The following is a 19,065-nucleotide window of genomic DNA, read 5'->3' as shown; positions in this document are numbered from 1 at the left end:
GTTGCCTTAGCAGGACGTGGACATAGCCTTTGTGCCCACCGGCGGGGGATGGACAGCTCATCCCACTGTGGCCGACCTCACGAACAGCAGAGCACCACACCCCACATGCCCACGCCACCCCCACCGCACTGCAGGCGCTTCGTCACAGTCGCTTCTCTGCTCCCCTCCCCTCTCCAGTCCTCCCCATCTCCCGCCAGGCGCAGGTTCTCCAGGGCGGGGAAAGAGGAGGGAAGAAGGCTGCCCACTGGCCCCTTCTCTACCCCCCGCCCTGCCCCCCACCCACAGCCTCCGAGTCTGCGCAGTGGCGATCCTGCAGCCCCGATCCTGTAGCGCCACCTCTGCAGCGCTGTGAAGGGTCTGGTTGGGGAGGGTGAGTCCTTTCAGGGATCCCGCGGACAGAAGGGAGCGGGGAAATGGGGCTGGGGGCGAGGGCGGTGGTGCCAGGACACGCGTGTGAATGTGAATGTGTGTGCCTGGGGTGAGGGGCCAGGTCCGCTCCGGGGAGGTGGCGCCGGGGAGGGGGTCTCCGGCCCATCCAATGGGCGAAGGCTGGTTTGCGTCTGTTTCTAAGTCAAGCGTGGTCTGTCCACCGGCCAGGGAACTGCACCTGAATGTCTGCCTCGGCGCGAGGAGGTCAGGATGATCCCGCATTGATGTCCTGCGTCTGCGTCTGCACGCGGTTTGTGTGTGCTCTGGTCTCCCGGGGGCTCCGTGTCCGTGTGCGCCCTCGCCGTGTGTTCCGTGCGCCCGCCCGCGTGTGCACCGTGTGTCTGGGCACTTGTGTACTCCCCGCAATGGTTGGGTGCTCAGGCGCTAGAGGCAGGCAGGGTTCGCCTCCCCGCCCAGCTCCAATTGGCCCTACGGCTTTGACCCAGGGCCTTCTCCGTCGGTACAGCAGAAGCATAACCGTGTCTGCCGCGGAGAACCATGGCGCGAGGTGCACGGGGCCCGGCGCACCCTTTTGCAATTACTACCGTGGTGGGGTCGGCGTTGTTGTTACGGCATCTCCGGCCTTTCTTCATAGGGAGGCCTTGTTTGCTATTTCGCCGGGAATACAAGCTGTGGGTATGAGCTCCCTCGCACGCTCACCCCATCACACGCGCGGAGTTCTCCGTCCCCTCCCACCCTCCCTCCTCCATCCAGGCAGATCCAGCTTCTTGGGCCCGGACCCCATGGCTCTCATCTTCTCCCTCTGTCACCTCTCTCCTCTGCATTCCTGGCTTAAACACAGGACCGATTGTATCTCCTATTGAAAAGAAAACAAAAACAGTAAACAAAACAGCACCCCTACCAGTGCCCTCTCACCAATTTCTATCAAGGCCAATTTATTTCACCCCGTCCCCCCTCCCTTGGCCTTCACCACAGTGTTGTCTGGGGTTTCTTTTTTGTTTGTTTGTTTGTTTGTTTGTTTGTTTTGGTACGTGCCCCTAGTGGGAACTGAACCCGGGACTCTTGTCCACAGGCCGATGCTCCAACCACTGAGCCAAACCGGCCAGGCCTGGGGTTTCTTTTTTAATCCTCACCCAAGGATATATTTTTATTGATTTTAGAGAGACAGAAAGGAGAGAGAGAGAGAGAGAGAGAGAGAGATCCCACATGCACCCTGACCCGGGATTGAACCCACAACATGGGTATGTAACCTAACTGAGAATCAAACCCGCAAACTTTTTGGTGTACGGACAATGCTCCAAACAAATGACACTCCAACCAACTGAGCCACACCGTCCAGGGATTGTCTGGGTTTCATGGAAACTGTTGTCTATGCTGGAAGCCTCCTCCTCTGGCCCCCGCAGCCTCCCCAGCCCACAGGGACACTGCAAACCTGAAGCCCAGGCCCCAACCCAGCCCCACCACCTGTGCTAGTTGGTTCGCAGCCTGTCTTCCTTTTAAACATTTAAACAATCACTGGCATTTTAAAACGCAGGTTGCCGCGACCTGCACAGCTAGTCAAACCAGACCTGAGGAGGGGCGACAGGAGATTAAGAAAGACAGAGACATTGTAGAGAGGAAATCTGGGGCAGGCGGGACACTGCCCCCTGTTGGAGGAACAGTGGCCCCGAGCTGGCTCAGCATGTTTATTATATAGCAATAGTGAAGGACGAGGAGTTCAAAAGCTTCATTGTCTTCAAACCAGATGTTTTCACCAGCCTCTGAGCTCAAGGTCGAGACTGTCGATACAATATTGCCCACAGTTCAGAAGGTTCCTGTGTGGGCTTTGCCAGCATCGCAGGGTCAACAAGAGGCTTTGGGCAGAATGCTCCTGGGTGAGCCGGGCAAACACCACAGGTTCAGCAAAAGACCTTGGCTCAGCCGCCCTCCACAGCAAATATCCTCTAAAAACACAGATTTCCCATGTTCTTGTGAGAAATCAGAAGACGGAACACACTGGACCGTGTGCTCACAGGGCAAACCTTGGCTGTGCTGCACGGGGTAGTTTCTTCAAACGGAGCGCCTGATCTCTCCTTTGCTGCAACCCCACCTCCTTATGGCTTCTCCTCAGCCCGTGCATCCTTTGCCCCTGGTTCACGTTTTCTTTCCAATAGAGGTGTTTCTGTGTTTACAGTCAGGGCTTTAAAAAAGACCCCACAATGGTTGATGATTCAGCAGAACCAGGTTCAAAAACACAACAACCCCTGGCTGGGTCACTCAGTTGGCTGGAATGTTATCCTAATATATCAAGATTGTGGGTTCAATCCCCAGTCAGGGCACATAATAAAAAGAACCAATGAATGCGTAAATAAGTGGAACAACAAATATCTCTCTCTCTCCCTGATTTTAAAAAACAACAAAATTCATGCAATGTATAATTCCAAAAGTCAGCATTTATTTACATATATATTGACACAGATGTGCAGCAAACCACAGGTGAAGTTACCTGAAGTTAAACGACTTGTAGTTTGCTTTATTGTTCTCAGTGGGGTCTAAAATACAGAATACTGGGCGTGACGTGTCCAGCTCAATCCAGGTAAAGATCAGTGAATTTCCACAAAGGTCTTCACCCCTGGGACCACCACTCAGATCAAAATATAGAACACAACCCCCCCAAAGTCCCCCATGCTCCCCTCACGTGCCCAGCCCAGTATGACCACTGTTCTGATTTTTATCAACATTGATTCATTTTACCTGGACCAGGCTTTGTTTTCAATCAATAAAATCACACATATAGCCCTTGCTAGTGGCTCATTGGTTGGAGCATCATCCCATACACGAAAAGGTTGAGGGTTTGATTCCCAGTCAGGGCACATACCTAGGTTTTAGGTTCCATTCCCCATCAGGGTGCTTACAGCAGGCAGCCGATCAATGTTTCTGACATAGGTGTCTCTCTCTCTTTCTCTGTCTCCCCCTTCCACTCTCTCTAAAATCAATTTAAAATATTTTTTCTTTATTGATTTGAGAGAGAGAGGGAGAGAGAGATATAAACATCGATGAGAGAGAACATCAATTGGCCACCCCCTGCATGCCCCCCGACAGGGATCTGGCCCATAACCTGGGCAGGTGTCCTGACCGGGAATCAAACTGGCAACTTCTTGGCGCATGGGTCGACGCTCAACCACTGAGCCACACCAGCTGGACTCTAAAATCTTTTTTTTTTTTTAATCCTCACCGGAAGACATTTTTCCATTTTTTTGTTCAGATAGAGTGGGAGGGAAAATGCTCTAATCAACTGAACTACCTGGTCAGGGCCACTTCCACTTTTTTTTTTTTTTTTACCACAAAGCAGAAAGTCAGGGTTGCAGGCATCAGGCAGGAAGATGGGTCCTTCTTTCTCCAGCCACAGGGATCCTGTATGTGACTGTCTGCTAAAAACTCCTGGCTCTACGTTTTGGGACATGGAATGAGTGTGTGTGTGTGTGTGTGTGTGTGTGTGTGTGTGTGTGTTTCATTATTTGTCTCCAGAGCATTTATCATCATCTGACATGCTATCTGTCTCTCTCCCCAATCTACACCATAAGCCTCGCGAGGGCAGGGAGCCTCTTTGCCATCATTTCTGTATCTCAGCCCCTAGAAATCGTGTCTGGCACACAGTGGCACTCTGAATAATTTTTTGGATGATTAAATGCCTGTCATTCCTCAGGTTCCAAATCCTGTGCTTGGGGAACCCAACAGGACACTGGGCCAGAAGAAGAAGGTCACCTTGGGAACATCACCGCCTAGAGACATGCAGAGTCTCAGGTCTGAGCAGCTGCGGGGGCTGCTGGAGCCCGAGAGGACCAAGACGCTGCTGCCCCGGGAGAGCAGGGCCTGGGAGAAGCGAGCCGCCTTCGTCAAAGACTGGGTGGCGGTGAAGATTGGGGCATCCATCTGTGACGGTGACAAGAAAGGTGAGGGGCAGGTGTCTCGAGGGAGGTGGTGGGAAATGTCAGGGCAGGACCTAGGAAAGATGAAATAATCATTGCTTCACTTATTCAACAAGATTTTCAGTTTTTATTGATTGATTTTAGAGAGAGAGAGTGGAAGGGGCAGAGAGAGAGAGAAACATTGACTTGTTGTTCCACTTCTTGATGCATTCATTGGTTGATTTGTTTTTCTTTTTTTATCCTCACCCGAGGACATTTTTCCATTTTTTGTTCAGATAGAGTTGGGAGAGAGAGGGAGAGAGAGAGAGAGAGAGAGAGAGAGAGAGAGAGAGAGAAACATCGACGTGAAAGGGACACATCGAGTGGTCGCCACCTGCACGACCCAACCAGGGCCGGGGACAAACTGCAACCGAGGTACATACCCTTAGCGGGAACCGAATCTGGGTCTCTCCGGACCGCAGGCCAACACTCTACCACTGAGCCAAACTGGCCAGGGCCATTGGTTGATTCTTATATGTACCCTGACGGGGATTGAACCTGCAACCTTGGTGCATTGGGATGATGCTCTAACCGACCGAGCTGCCCGGCCAGGGCTTCCACAAGTTTTTATAGAGCCCAGTATCAGTCAGCTTTTGCTGCCTAACAAGTCACCCCAAAACATAGTGGGCTCAGCGGTCAGCTGGTTGATGGAAGATGACCTTGCGCACGTGAGTGCTGACTTCCGGCTGCAGAGGCTGGCCCAGGCTTACTCTCTCGGTGGTTACCGGGCAACAGATGGAAACCCCAAATCACAAGCACTTTTTAAGCCTCTACTTGCAACCCAGCTGCTCAGGGGCCCTTGGTCAGAATGAGCCACCCCTGGCATCAGTGAGGGAGGGGCCGCGGAAGGGTGCGGACACGGGACAGTGGGAAGGTTGGGGGCGTGGCGGGGGTAGGTGGGCAGAAACGGGCCCCAAGCACCCACTGCGCGTTGTGCCGGGGGTTCTAGCAATGAGCGAGAAGGCCCTAGTGCAGCTACAGGTTTAGTGGGGAAAGCAGACCAGCAACAAGTTACTAGATACAAAGAAAAGTTGAAGCAAGCTGTGAAGACAGTGAAACAGGGTGATTGACGGAGGGTGACAGGGTCAGGGCCGGGGACAGGAGCATGAGGAGGCCTCGGCTGTCCCACGAGCGGAGGGAGAGCACTAAGGGCAGCCAAAGCCCCACGTGACCCGCGGTGGCGTCCAGCTCTTAGGGGGACCATGGTGAACGGAGCAGAGACCACCAGCCGGTGGTGGGACGACTGGTAGACCTTGGCAAGGAGTCTGTTATAATATATATATTATATTTAAATATGTTTTAAATATATATAAAATATATTTAAATATATATAAGTATATATATATTTAAATATATTTTTATTGACTTCAGGGAGAGGGAGTCACGCCCCCTGCTGGGGATTGAGCCCACAACCCGGGCTTGTGCCCTGGCCCGGAATCGAACTCGTGATCCCTTGGTTCATGAGATGACGCTCAGTTACTGAGCCCAGGGCTGTTATTTGAGTATTGAGGACCCCCACCCCCTTCTGGGAGGCTTTGAAGAGGAGAAAGGAGGGATCTGCTTTGCTTTTGCAAAAGATTCCTCTAAGGAGCGGTTCTCCGCAGGGGGCGATGTCGCACCCCACCTCCCCTGCCCGGGGCTTGACAATGTCAGGGAGGTGCGACCGCCATCTAGTGGCGGAGGTCAGCCTTGGGGCCAGACATCCCGCAAGGCGCCGGGCGGCCCGCACGGGGAGCCAGGCCCCAGGAAGTGCCGGCGGCAGGTCAGCCCTGCGGCCGAGCCCTGAGAACGACGTGAAGGATGAGGAGGCCAGGCGGCCGGGGGAGGCCAGTTAGGAGACTCCTGCAATGGTCCGGGAGAGGGGTGACCTGCCCAGCTGGGCGTGGTGGTGGTGGACAGGGGCTAAGTGGAGGGACTTGAGAACCAGAGGTCTCGTTGGTGGACGTTTGGGGAGGGGAGGACAAAAGAGATATCAAGGAGGAGTCCTGGGGTTTTGGCCCAAACAGCGGGACAACAGTGGTACCATTTGCTTACATGGGGACCCCTGAAAAGACAGCCCACAGCAGAACGGGGCTGGGCCTCTACCAGGGGCAGGGGCCTTCCCTCCTCCCCAGGGATGAGCAGGCTGGGACAGGGTGTGGAGAACACGGGCGGCAGTGAGGAGGTGTGGGCTCCTCGCAGGGCCAGTGCAGGGAGCCGGGGAAAGGCCACCTTTGGCCTGACCGCCAGTCCCCGCCAGCTTCGGGGTGAGGAGGTTGAAATCTGACATGGGGAGATTTCCTCGCCGGGGCTGGGGGCTGGGGAAACCTCCGCCATCCTGTTCTGTTCTGTGGCTCTTTCTACTGCTCCGTCACTGCCCTGGGCCCGAGGCCTATAAAGAAAGGACTGTCCTACCCATGTGACAGGTGAAGCGACAGAGACGGGGCACATCAGGTGACCTGCTGTAAGCTTGCCAGGTACTTAGGGGCAGAGATGGGATCAGACTTCAGGTCTCTGATTCTCTCAGCCAGTATGCGCGTGTGTGTGCTGTGTATGTGTGTGTGTGTGCATGTTGTGTATGTGCGTGTGTGTGCGTGTGCTGTGTGTGTGCGTGTGTGCTGTGTATGTGCGTGTGTTTGCTGTGTATGTGTGTGTGCATGTTGTGTATGTGTGCGTGTGCTGTGTGTGTGTGTGTGCTGTGCATGCTGTGTATGTGTGTACGTGTGTGCATGCTGTGTATGTGTGTGTGTGCTGTGTATGTGTGTGTGCACGCGTGTGTGTGCTGTGTATGTGCGTGCGTGTGCATGTTGTGTGTGTGTGCTGTGCATGTGTGTGCGTGTGCATGTTGTGTATGTGTGTGTGCTGTGTATGTGTGTGTATGTGCGCGCGTGTGTGTGCTGTGCATGCTGTGTGTGTGTGTATGTGTGTGCATGCTGTGTATATGTGTGTGCGTGTGTGCATGCTGTGTATGTGTATATGTGTGCGTGTGCATGTGTGTGTATTAACAGAAAAGGGATAGGCTGCCAGGTGAGAAGACCAAGCAGAGCTCCCAGCGGGCCTGGTCTCTCACGCTCGGCTCCTTTCTCTCGCACCCCCCCCCCCCACCTCACCCAGACCTGTCTTCTCAAGAGACCAGGCTTCCCCAGGAGTGGAAAGCGGTGGAAGACGAGTCCGAGGAGTCCCAGGTAAGTCGGGGTTCCCTTCTCTTTCCCAAATGCCCACCCTGCGGACCTCAGCGAGTTGACTCATTCCCCCGCAGTCCCCCTGCCCCACAAAATCCATCCATCTAACCACCGGCTGGGGTTTCATCCAGATCCCACGAGTGACACCAATCCGCAGGAGGGAGCACATCCCTTCATTTACAGAGCTAATGTTTCCTTGGGGTGCGGGTGGGCCTGCACGAGACATCAGTGTGCGAAATAATGGCCATGGTTCTTTTATTTCAATGTTTCTCTTACACATCAGAAAAACCACACAACCAGTCTGAGCAGCACAGGAGGGCCCATCCCCCAGTCACAGGTCTGACACCGGCTCAGATTGGTTCAAACCAGAGGGATGCGAGCACTTCGAAATGAGTACGGGCTACAGTAAGGTGGCTCAAGGGAAGACGTTAACTCTCCGGCCCGGAGGCTTATTCCCAGAGGGGAGGAGAAGGAGCGTCCCAGCAGAGGGGGTCGGGCGCCCGCCCAAAGGCGAGGCCTAGAAAGGGCGAAACGCTGGAGTTGAGAGGAGCGCAGTGGGGGTTGGGGGTGAAAACCCGGCTGGAGGAGACGGTTCCTTCCTTCTGCAGCTATTGAGCGAGCACCCACCGGAGGGAAGTCTCCACTAACTGACGGGGAGATGCTGGGGTTAAGACGAGAAGGAGGTGGGGAATGAGCCGGGCAGATTTCTAGGGGGAAGAGGTTCTGGGTGGAAGGACACAGCAAGTGCAAAGGCCCTGAGGCAGGAACTTGCCTGACACCTGTGAGGCGCAGCAAGTGTGATCAGTATGGTGGAGCTAGGGAGGAGGGGAGGGGAGAGGTCACAGAAGTGACCGGGGTGGATGACTCAGGGCATGTAGACCAAAGTAAGAATTTGGCTTTTACACGGTAAAAGTAGAAGCTGTAGGAGGGCTGTGGACAGAGGCGAGATGTATTCCCACCCACATTTTAACAGACCGCTCTCACTCCCAAGTTTCATGCCAAGGAGATTGGGCCATTCTTGTGGGCAGTGGGGAGCCATTGAGGGGATTTGAGGGTCACAAAAGTCATCCTGGCGGCCCACGTGGAAAGAAGGGGATGGATGAGGAAGAGGGAGAGGTATAGGGGCCACTCAGGGTCCTCCAGGTAGGGGGAAAAGGGGTGGAAATGTTACACATGAGAGCTGCCCCTTACCTGGTACAAGCTGGAGGCGATTCTAAGTGCTTCTCGTTATTAACACTTTCACTAGCTCCATGCTCGCTCAATATCAACTCCTGAGCCCGGGAGATAGTTGCTATGGTTTTCTGCCCTTTAAGACAAGAAAACTAAGACCGAGGAAGACACCCAGAGGCCTGTGACATTACTCACTATCCACTCATTCACCCCTCATGGCTCATTCAACCTTCATTTGTCCTCGTTTATGGGAGTTTTGTTCTTATTGTTATTAATCCTCACTCAAGGATATTTTTTTCATTGATTATTAGAGAGAGTGAAAGGGAAGGAGGGAGAGAGAGAAACATTGATTTGAGAGAGACACATCCATTAATTGCCACCTACACACTCCCTGACCAGGGTCAGGGATCAAACCTGCAACCCAGGTATGTGTCCCTGACAAGGAATCGAATCTGCAAGGCTTTGGTGCATGGGCTGATGCTCTAAGCACTACGCCACACCAGCCAGGGTCAAGAAATACACACACACACACACACACACACACACACACACACGTTTGGGGGTCATTGAGGTCTAGATGGTATTTTAAACAGTGAAATTTTGTCCTGGCTGTTTTTGCTCAGTGGTTAGAGTATCAGCCTGGAGACCAAAGGGTCCTGGGTTTGATTCCCAGTGAAGGGCATGTACCTGGGTTGCAGGTTTGAGCCCTAGGCCCAGTTGGGGCACATGTGAAAGGCAACCAATTGACGTGTCTCTCTCACATCAATGTTTATCTCTCTTTCTCTCTCTTCCGCTCATTCCCTTCCTTCCACTCTCTCTAAGACTCATTGGGGAAAAACAATAGTCTCTGGTAAGGATTAACAAAAAATAAAAACAAAATAGTGAGGCTTTCTATATCACTTTGAAATTGTCCTCACATGTTCTGCTCTTTCCTCTTCTGGGGCATTGGGGTAATGTGTCCTTTACCTTCTGTCTGTCCTGTGACCCCGTTTTCCCACAGGTAACAATGGTGGCCCCTCCCTTCCCGTGGTCATTCTTCTTCTCTTTCTGTTTCAGGGCTTCGTGGAGTGGCCAAGGGCCCCGCAGCAGACGACCTTACTCCTGGTCGTGTGTGGGCTCTTTTTGTTCCTGGTTTTAACAGGGATGCCTATGGTGTTCTACATCTAACTCGTTTTGAAAGAGACGCCCTGGTCCTGCCAAGGAATCATCGAGATGATTTTTTTAAAAATGCATTTATTTTTAGAGAGAGCGATGAAGGGGAAGAGAGAGAGAGACATTGATTTGTTGTCGCACTTATTTATGCATTCATCGGTCGATCCTTGTATGTGCCCTGACCGGGGATCGAACCCAAAACCTTGGAGTATCAGGACAAAGATCTAACCAACTGAGCTACCCGGCCAGGCTCCTTGTCTCTATTTTTGAGTACTTAATTCATTTATATTTTCTTTTTACAAAATTACTTGCTACAAGCACATACCTAATCATACAAATATGCTTCTAACTGTAGCCTTGGCCACGCCTTCAACGTCCATCACTTGTGTTCTCGTTCACGCTGTCTAACTATTTGATTGCAGTACTTCTGAAGACTGCTTCGAAACTTGGCAATCGGGGTTATTTAACACCACTTTTGTTTGCTTGATTTACTGCACTGTGAACAGACAATGTGGTCTGCGATGCACCTGCTCTCCAAACCTTTTTTTTAAAGCTTTTATTGTGGCCTAGAACATGGCCAATGCTTACATGCGTTTCATGGACATTTGAGAGGAATATGTATTTTCTGTGTGTAGAAATCAAAACTCTACGCGTCTGTTAATTAACTCAGTCTCATCAATCATGCTGTTCAGCCGTTATGTAATTTTGGCCCGTCTGTCAGAAACCAACGAGATTACGTGAAATCTGTTACGCAGTTTTGTCTGTCAGTACAGTTTGTATAGTCTTTGCTTTATGTATTTGTAAACTGTGTAATTTGATGCATAAGTACAGCATTGTGACGTCTTTGCCAAGTAACATATGTACACGCCATGTACACTGCTGGCATTTTGTAGGAGCTCAATAAATGCTAGTGGAAACTTGATTTTGAATCCTTTGTCAAATATAAAGTGACCGTCTTTAACCAATTTAATCCTTTGCCTTAAATTCTATCTTATCTGATAGTGGTTGACATCACCATCCTGATTTTTTTTCCCTCACCCAAGGACATTTTTTGCATTTATCTTCAGATAGAAAGGGAGGGAGAGAGGGAGGAAGAGAGAGAGAGAAACATCGATGTGAGACACATCACCTGGCTGCCACCCACACGACCCAAACCAGGGCAGGAGACAAACTGCAACCGATGTACGTGCCCTCAGCGGGAACCGAACCTGGGACTCTCTGGTCCGTAAGCCGACGCTCTAAGTGCTGAGCCAAACTGGCAGGGCACCATCCTTATTTTTTTTAAAGGTGTTTTAATTAAATTTTTTTTTTTTTTTTTTTGGTACGTAACCCTAGCGGACACCAAACCCAGGACTCTCTGGTCCGCAAGCCAACACTCCAACCACTGAACCAAACTGGCCAGGGCGTAATTAACTTTTTTTAGAATGTGAGAATGTAACATCCATCTGTTGCCTCCTGCACGCCCCCCCCCCCCCACCAGGGATCAAGCCTGAAATCAAACCAGCAGTCCTCAGGTGCATGGGACGATACCCAGCCAACTGTGCCACACTGGCCAGGGCTATCGTCCTGATTTTTTTTTTTTTTTTAATCATCACCTGAGGATATTTTTTTCATTGATAGTTAGAGAGAGTAGAAAGGAATGGGGGGAGGCAGGGAGAGAGAGAGAGAGAAACATCGTTGTGAGAGAGACACATTGATTGTTCGCCTCTCGCATGCTCCCCAACCCCACCAAGAATCAATCTGCAACCCAGGTATATATGTGCCCTTGACCGGGAATTGAACCCAACACCCTTCGTGTGAGGGCCAGCGCTCCAACCACTGAGCCACGTCAGCCAGGGCTCATCCTGATGTTTTACATTCCTGTGTGTGTGTGTGTGTGTGTGTGTGTGTGTGTATTTAGAGTCTTTGTGTCATTTTGTTTTAACAGACATCCATGGCCTCTCCTGAGTTGCTGGTGGAGCAGTACCCAATACTTTCTCTTCTTAGGCTGACTGCATGCAGCAAGCCACAGCTGGCCCTTGTTAAAGGACTAGGTCTTGCCCTGGCCGGGTGCTCAGTGGTTAGAGCACTGGCCCTTGGACTGAAGGGTCAAGGGTTCGATCCCCACTCCCAGTCAGGGTCATGCAGGAGGCAGCCAATCGATGTGTCTCTCTCACATCAATGTTTCTCTCTCTTCTTCCCTCCCTCCCTTCCACTCTCTCTGAAAATTAATGGAAAAATATCTTTTGGTACCACACACACACACAACAAGAAATAAAATAGGAATTTAAGTATTGACTGTTACATTCCTTAGGGTTTTATTAGTTGCAAATAGAGAAGCTCAATTCAAATGAGTTTAATCAAAGAGGTGAATTATTCCTTCACGTTGCACCAAAGTTCGGGCTGAAATTGGCTTAATGTATAGGAGGTCCCCAGGGCCTGCCCCCTCCCTTGGACCCCCAAGTGCACTCCCTTTTGAGGGTGACCTCCCTCTCCTGCACATGGCTGTGGGGATGGCTGTCACCACCCCTGTGCTAACTTCTTCCACGGAGACCGGAGCCTTGAAATAAAAGTTAAAGGGACCCGCAGCTGAGAAGGCCGAGGCGGGAAGGCGCGTGGGAGGAGTGGGCGGAGAGTGGACGCACCGGGCAAGGTGGCAACTGAGCGGAGATGGTGCACGTGGAGACCAGCCTGGGGGCCCTGATGAGCTCTGACAGCGCCACCATCCCAATAAAATGTGTGGAATACAGTCGTCCCTCGTTTATCGTGGTTAATCTGTGCCAGACTCTAGCGGTTGCCCCTGGCACTGAAGGATTCCTGGGGTGCTCGAATACACAGGCCTACAGCCCACACATACAGTAATTTTAATTTAATTGTAATACAGGGGTGTATAACTGGCTCAGACAACCGAGCGTGCACTGTATCATTTTCACTGTCTCGATCAACTTTTTAAGGAATATATTTGAAAAAACCGCGATAGAGGGAAGCCGCGATCGTCAAGGCGCGAAGTGTCGAGGGACGACTGTATTGAAAAATAATCGTGATGCTGATAGAAATCACATGAGCGGTGGCCATTCGCTTGGACTCTATCACGTGCCAGCAACGTCATCTCATTGGCGGTGGAAGTAGTCACCACACCCCTGCTCTGTTCTCCACCCAACAGCCAGAAAGATAGATTAAACCATAAAACCATTCATAATCCACCCACTTCAGCCGTAAAAGTCAAGGTCCCCACAGTGGCTGTCCACTCCCACACGACCTGCCCTGGGCTGCCAATCCTCCGGCGCTGACCTCCTTGCAGCTCCCACAAGCCCATCACTCGCCAGCCTCAGGACCTTTGCACTGACTGTTCCCTCTGCCTGGAGTGTTTCCCCCCAGAAGCTCGCACGGCTCTGCCACCTCCGTCAGGTCGCTGCTCAAACGTCCTCGCCTCCTTGGAGAGCCCTCCCCTGACCTCCCTTCGCAGGTCATTGTCTCCCTGTCTTCACAATTAGGGGTCAATACCGTTCTTGTCTAGCGTCCTAATGGCCACTTCTCCTGTCTGATGGCTCTCCCTGGGGGAACTGAGTCCTGGGAAAGCTGAATTGGGGGTAGGGGGTTGTAAGGTTCAAGCTGTGCCACCCAGGGGCTCCCAGCACACCTGCACCAGCGTGTGGGACCCCACCCTCCTGGAACAGACATGTTGGGCCCAGGGTGGTGTCTGCTTGTAGCATCTGGGGAACATGGTGGAGGAAGGAATGTGTCCAATGTGGCAAATCTAAAACCACTGGGGGGCCCTGGCCAGTTTGGCTCAGCGGTTAGAGCGTCAGCCTGCGGTCCGGAGAGACCCGGGTTCGGTTCCCGCTACGGGCACGTACTTCGGTTGCAGTTTGTCCCCGGCCCTGGTTGGTCGTGCGGGTGGCAGCCACTCGATGTGTCCCTTCACGTCGATGTTTCTCTCTCTCTCTCCCTTCCTCTCTCTCCCTCCCACTCTATCTGTACAAAAAATGGAAAAATATCCTCGAGTGAGGATAAAAAAATAAATAAATAAAATAAAATAAAACCACTGGGGGAAAAAACCGCGATGCCCCTCTGGCTCCAGGTGGCCCCTGGCGTGTGATGCTCATCATGAAACCGCCCACTCTGAGGACGGGGGATGCCGCTGTGCAGTGGTTTCTGGGGTGCTGGGGTGACGGGCCAGTGCACGATGCCACCAGGGTGCGGCTTCCGCATCCTGCGCTGCGGTTCTCTTCGCCGAAAGCAGATTCCCCTTCCTCTTTGCTTCCCTGAAACCCTTCCATTGCAAACGCTCCGAAATAGGGGTCTTTGCTAACTCCTCCACCAGGGGGCGCAGCCGCAGGCGGGAGACTCTCATCACAGCCCCCCCACCTCCAACCCCTGCCCCGCTGCAGGGACGAGAGGGCACAGGCCGGCCATGAGGCTTCGCGAGGCAGTTCCCGCCAGAGCAGCGCCGGACTCCGCGTGGGAGCCCCGCCCCGCGCACACAGTGCGGCGCCTGCGCACTAGCAAGGCGCCTGAGCCTCTGCACCTGCGCACTACGGGCAGGCTGGCTCTTCTTGAAGTGGAGAAGACAGACGCTGGCCCCGCCCACGCCCAGGTTGACCCACAGCCCTTCTGCTGTGGAGGGCGAGTTTCTCCTGTTCTCTTGGGTGATGGGACTCGGCTTCATGTCTGTAAACTAAGGTCCCATTTTACTCATTCATCCATTTACCCGGCACTCCCTGAGCACCTACTGTGTGCTGAAGCCCAAGCTGGGTGAAGTTTGGATCACAGGGAGGAGACAGACTGTGTGGTCCATGACCCTGAGGGGATGTTAAGACTGGTGCTGAGGATGTCCGCCTATTACTCATATACCTGACCTATTAATTTATATATGCTGAGAACCTACTATGTGCTGAGGCCTGGGCTCTGCAAAGTTTGGGTCACAGGAAAGAACCAGAATATGTGGTCTGACCCTGAGGGGATCCAGACCCAGCGCTCAGGATGCTCACCTGCTATTCATTCGTTTACCTGGCCTACTAGTATCTCCTGAGGACCTACTGTGTGCTGAGACCTGAAATGGGTGATGTCTAGGGTACAGGGAGGAACCAGCTGTGTCGTCCTCACCCCTGAACGACTCCAGGGCTGGTTCTGGGATGTACAACTATTCATTCAGTCATCAGTCACTTTTTAAGGACCTACTGCGTGCCAAGGCCTGTCCAGGAGATGCTAGAAGTAAAAAAGGTACACTCTCTCCTCCCAGGCTCTCACCAAAGAGGCTGAACCTTTTATTAATCTACTGAAGATGCCTGCTTCACCATGAAATCAACAATCACAAGGCCAGCCAGAGACGCACAGAGACTTCTTCAGGTCTGCTTTGGTGGGTCACATTTATAATTCTGAACCAGAGCGGTGGTAGGGAAGGGTGTCAGGGAGTCCGGCTGATGTGGGGTGCAGTCACAGTCCTATGACATCTTCCCTGTGTGACCTTAGGCAAGTCACTGAGCTTCTCTGAGCCTGGGTTTCCTCACAGGCAGCACGGGGATGACAGGGTGCCCCCCCCCCCCCCAGTGCCATGAGGTTAGAGGCGATGCGTAAAAACGCTCAACAAAGCGCCCAGAACCGGAGGCCCCAGTAATCTTCAGCTCTTATTCCGCTGGTCCTCCGAGGTGTCTGCAAGGTCACTACTGCTAACAGGCTTCTCTTCCCTGGGCGAGTGCAGGTGTCCGGTCAGGTGTGGCAGCTGGACAGTGGTGTCGCTGCGCAGGCTGTGCTCGTGGGGCTTCCTGTCGGCGTGTGTCCTCTGGTGCCGGATGAGGGCGGAGGAGAAGCTGAAGGCCTTGCCGCAGCCGCTGCACTCGTAGGGCCGCTCGCCGGTGTGCACGATGTGGTGCTGGATCAGGTAGGCGCGGTTGCGGAAGGCCTTCCCGCACTCCGGGCATGAGTAGGGCCGCTCCCCGGTGTGCGTGCGCCTGTGCAGCGTGAGCGCTGAGCCCTGGCTGAAGGCCTTGCCGCAGTCCCCGCACCGGAAGGGCTTCTCGCCTGTGTGGATCTTCTGGTGCTCGAGGAGGGAGGACACGTGGCCGAAGGCAGCCCCGCAGTCCAGGCACTTGTAGGGCCTGGCGCCCGTGTGTACCAGGTGATGCTGCGCCAGGTGCGAGCGGTTGCTGAAGGCGCGGCCGCAGTCCCCGCACGCGTAGGGCCGCTCGCCCGTGTGCACGCGCCGGTGCTGGCTCAGGTGCGACACCTGCGTGAAGGCTTTGCCGCACTGCGCGCACACGAAGGGCTTCTCACCCGTGTGGATGCGCCGGTGCTCGGCCAGCGAGGCGCTCTGGCTGAAGGGCGCGCCGCACTCGGCACACGTGTAGGGCTTCTCGCCCGTGTGCACACGCCGGTGCTGCGCCAGGTGCGCCACCTGCGTGAAGGCCTTGGCGCACTGGCCGCAGGCGTAGGGCCGCTCCGCCGTGTGCGTGCGCCGGTGGCGCAGCAGCGCCGAGGAGAAGCGGAAGGCCTTGGAGCACTGCGCGCAGGCGAAGGGCTTCTCGCCGGTGTGCACGCGCTGGTGCTCCAGCAGGGCCACGCGGCCGCGGAAGGCCTTGGCGCACTGGCCGCAGGCGAAGGGCCGCTCGCCCGTGTGGACGCGCCGGTGCTGCACCAGGTGTGCCGGCCGCATGAAGGCCTTGCCGCAGTCAGGACACGCGTGCGGCCGCTCGCCCGTGTGCGTGCGCCAGTGCGCCGCCAGGTAGGAGCCCTGGCTGAAGGCCTTGCCGCACTGGGCGCAGGCGTGCGGCCGCTCGCCCGTGTGCACGCGCCGGTGCAGCGTCAGGTGCACGCGCTGGCTGAAGGCCCTGCCGCACTCTGGGCACGCGAACGGCTTCTCCCCGGTGTGTGTCCTGCGGTGCAGGGTGAAGGCCGAGCAGTAGCGGAAGGCCTTGCCGCAGTCCTCGCACTTCCAAGGCTTCCTGGGGCCCCCGCTCTCTGTGTCCTTCGGGCTCTTTCCCTGTGTGCCGCGCCTCCGGAGCCCGCGGCGGGCCTGGGTAATGGGAGGGCTCGGTCTAGTTCCCGGGGCTCTGCCACAGTCATCACACTCCAGGGCACTGTCCCCGGCGGGATCTTCCTCATGGGTCTCTGGCTTCAAACACCTTTCCTGGTTTTCCTGCCGGTCCCTGAAGTGACCCTCTTGTATCCAGGCTTCTCCCAACTCACAGCCCCGGGGGGCGGCAGTGGCCAGGAGGCCATCCATTCCTGCTCCCGGGCTGCTGCCTCAATTTCACCTTCTGACACCGGATCTGGAAGAAATAAAAGAAAGAAAACCAGAGGTTTGTCATTTGTCCTGTGCTAGGAAGGGCCATACTGGTGACAGTCTGGATCCGATCACGCTGGCCTGAGACAGTCCTATGCCTGGGAGGCCGTGGAGCAGCGTCCTCAGCCTCTACACACTGGCTGCCAGTAGCCCCGGCCCCCACCTCCAAGGTGCCACAACCAAAAATGCCTGCAGACACTGCCAAGTATCCTCTGGGGGGGGGGGGGGGAGACAAAACTGCCCCTGGTTGAGAATCACTGACTTAATGGAACTAAAAACAATGTTAAAATATCCTGCGAAAACATGAACCCTTCAGCGCTTAAATATCACCTTGGACTAGGACCAAAATGTGTCCTTCCCTCCCCAAGTTCATATGTGGGAGCCCTAACCCCCTACATGATGGTGTCTGGAGGTGGGGCTTTTGGGAGGTGCTGGGGTTAGATGAGGTCATGAGGATGAGGCCCCCACAATAGGATTAGTGCCTTCCTAAGAAGAGAAGACCAGAGCTGGCTCTGTCCACCATGTGAGGACAGTGAGAAAGTGACCATCCATAAGCCAGGAGGAGAGTCCTCACCAGAACCTGGACAATGGTGGCACCCTGACCTCAGACTTCCAGCCTCCAGAATTGTAACTAAATAAATTTCTGTAGTTGAAGCTCCCAGTCCTTGGTATTTTCTGATAGCAGCCCGAGCTGACTTATACACTCACAGGGATGATTCCCTTTTCGGGAGGAAGGTGTTTACTCCGCACACAGAGGAAAAGGCAGCCCCCACATTCCCTGTATAATAACTGCTGGTGGAAGCATGCACGGGGAAAACCACACTTGCTAGGAAGGTACATCCCCAGTGGCCCAGTCCTTATATTTTCTGGAATGTGAGCACACATGTGTGCTAGGAGGCCTGTTGGAGAGTGTCTGTAACAGCCAAACACTAGAAACAATCCAACCATCCAACTCTCAGCAAGAGACTAGACAACTAAATGGGCTACATTCACATGACGGAACAACTCAGCATAAATGCAAATGACCATCAGCTACCGCCCCAGCTCAGCACCTCAAACACAGTGCTGGCTAACAAGGTAGGACGCAGAAGAATTGATCAGGGATAATGAGACTTAGGCTTAAAAACAGGCAAAAATGAAAGCATTTATTTTTTAGGGATTATGTGGCAAAGGTTCATAGCTCCACCCTGGCCTGGAGCCCAGCAGTGACCATCGCCTGTGATAAATGCACAGCTCAGTCCGTCCCCAAGTTTGGCCATTTGCAATCTGCTTAAGAAAAGCCCCACGTGACTCATGGGCAGAGGAACATCTGAGAGGCGTTGGTCTCAGCCACTCTGAAGACAATATGGGAGTACTGTTGTGGCAGTGATAATAATGTTCCCAGCACTCTTTTTTTATCCTCACTCGAGGACTTTTTTTGCATTTATCTTCAGATGGAGCAGGAGGGACAGAAGGGGGGAAGAGAGAGAAACATCAATGTGAGAGAGACACATTGACTGGTCACCACCCACACGACCCCAACCGGTGCCGGGGACAAACTGCAACCAAGGTACGTGCTCTTACTGGGAACCAAACCCGGGTCTCTCTGGTCCACAGGCCGACGCTCTAACCACTGAGCCAAACTGGCCAGGGCTGTTCCCAGCACTCTTTAAGCTCTTGCCACATATTAGCTCCAGTGAGGCCCCCCAGAAGTGGCAACAATAGGGCACACTCTAGGGCCACCTGGCTCCAGATCTCATCCTCTACAACACCCCTGCCTGCCCCAGGCATGCACTGCTCCAGCCACAGGCTTCCTCCCTGTTCCACAAACATGTCAGGCACACCCCTACCTCAGGGCCTTTGCACTGGCTATTCCAGGTACCTGGAATGCTCTTTCTCCAGCACAGGCCTCACTGAGCAAATGACTTCTGAGCAGAGACCTGTTGTTCTGGTGCCACGCCCACTGGCAGCCCCCAAGCCTGTGTTAGCCCAGCTGGGTCCCCAG

The 19,065-nt window shown here is 53.8% G+C and overlaps 2 protein-coding genes across 2 annotated transcripts; one reads left to right on the top strand and one right to left on the bottom strand.

Annotated features, from left to right (window-relative positions):
* The first annotated feature begins 310 nt into the window (after positions 1–310).
* Positions 311–9,922, top strand: SMIM17 (small integral membrane protein 17). The gene is made up of 4 exons (XM_036274225.1): positions 311–370; positions 4,076–4,322; positions 7,431–7,501; positions 9,725–9,922. Exons 2-4 carry the CDS (start codon positions 4,160–4,162, stop codon positions 9,833–9,835), a joined length of 345 nt encoding a protein of 114 aa, XP_036130118.1. The 5' UTR covers positions 311–370; positions 4,076–4,159; the 3' UTR covers positions 9,836–9,922.
* A 5,497-nt stretch (positions 9,923–15,419) lies between these two features.
* ZNF835 (zinc finger protein 835) lies at positions 15,420–17,021 on the bottom strand. Its single transcript, XM_036274919.1, has one exon. The coding sequence runs from the start codon at positions 17,019–17,021 to the stop codon at positions 15,420–15,422; it is 1,602 nt and encodes a 533-aa protein (XP_036130812.1).
* Between the last annotated feature and the right edge of the window lie 2,044 nt (positions 17,022–19,065).

The sequence above is a fragment of the Molossus molossus genome, unplaced genomic scaffold, assembly GCF_014108415.1.
Source record: "Molossus molossus isolate mMolMol1 unplaced genomic scaffold, mMolMol1.p scaffold_m16_p_21, whole genome shotgun sequence".
Taxonomy (NCBI): domain Eukaryota; kingdom Metazoa; phylum Chordata; class Mammalia; order Chiroptera; family Molossidae; genus Molossus; species Molossus molossus.
Note: the sequence above shows the minus strand (reverse complement) of the source record. Positions and strands in the feature narration are given on the sequence as shown.

Bases quoted from the DNA above. Each gene is read 5' to 3' on its own strand.
- SMIM17 (XM_036274225.1), top strand. From the start codon at position 4,160: ATGCAGAGTCTCAGGTCTGAGCAGCTGCGGGGGCTGCTGGAGCCCGAG. The intron at 4,323-7,430 runs GTGAGGGGCAGG...CACCTCACCCAG, and splicing joins CTGTGACGGTGACAAGAAAG to ACCTGTCTTCTCAAGAGACC. The intron at 7,502-9,724 runs GTAAGTCGGGGT...TTTCTGTTTCAG, and splicing joins ACGAGTCCGAGGAGTCCCAG to GGCTTCGTGGAGTGGCCAAG.
- ZNF835 (XM_036274919.1), bottom strand. From the start codon at position 17,021: ATGGATGGCCTCCTGGCCACTGCCGCCCCCCGGGGCTGTGAGTTGGGA.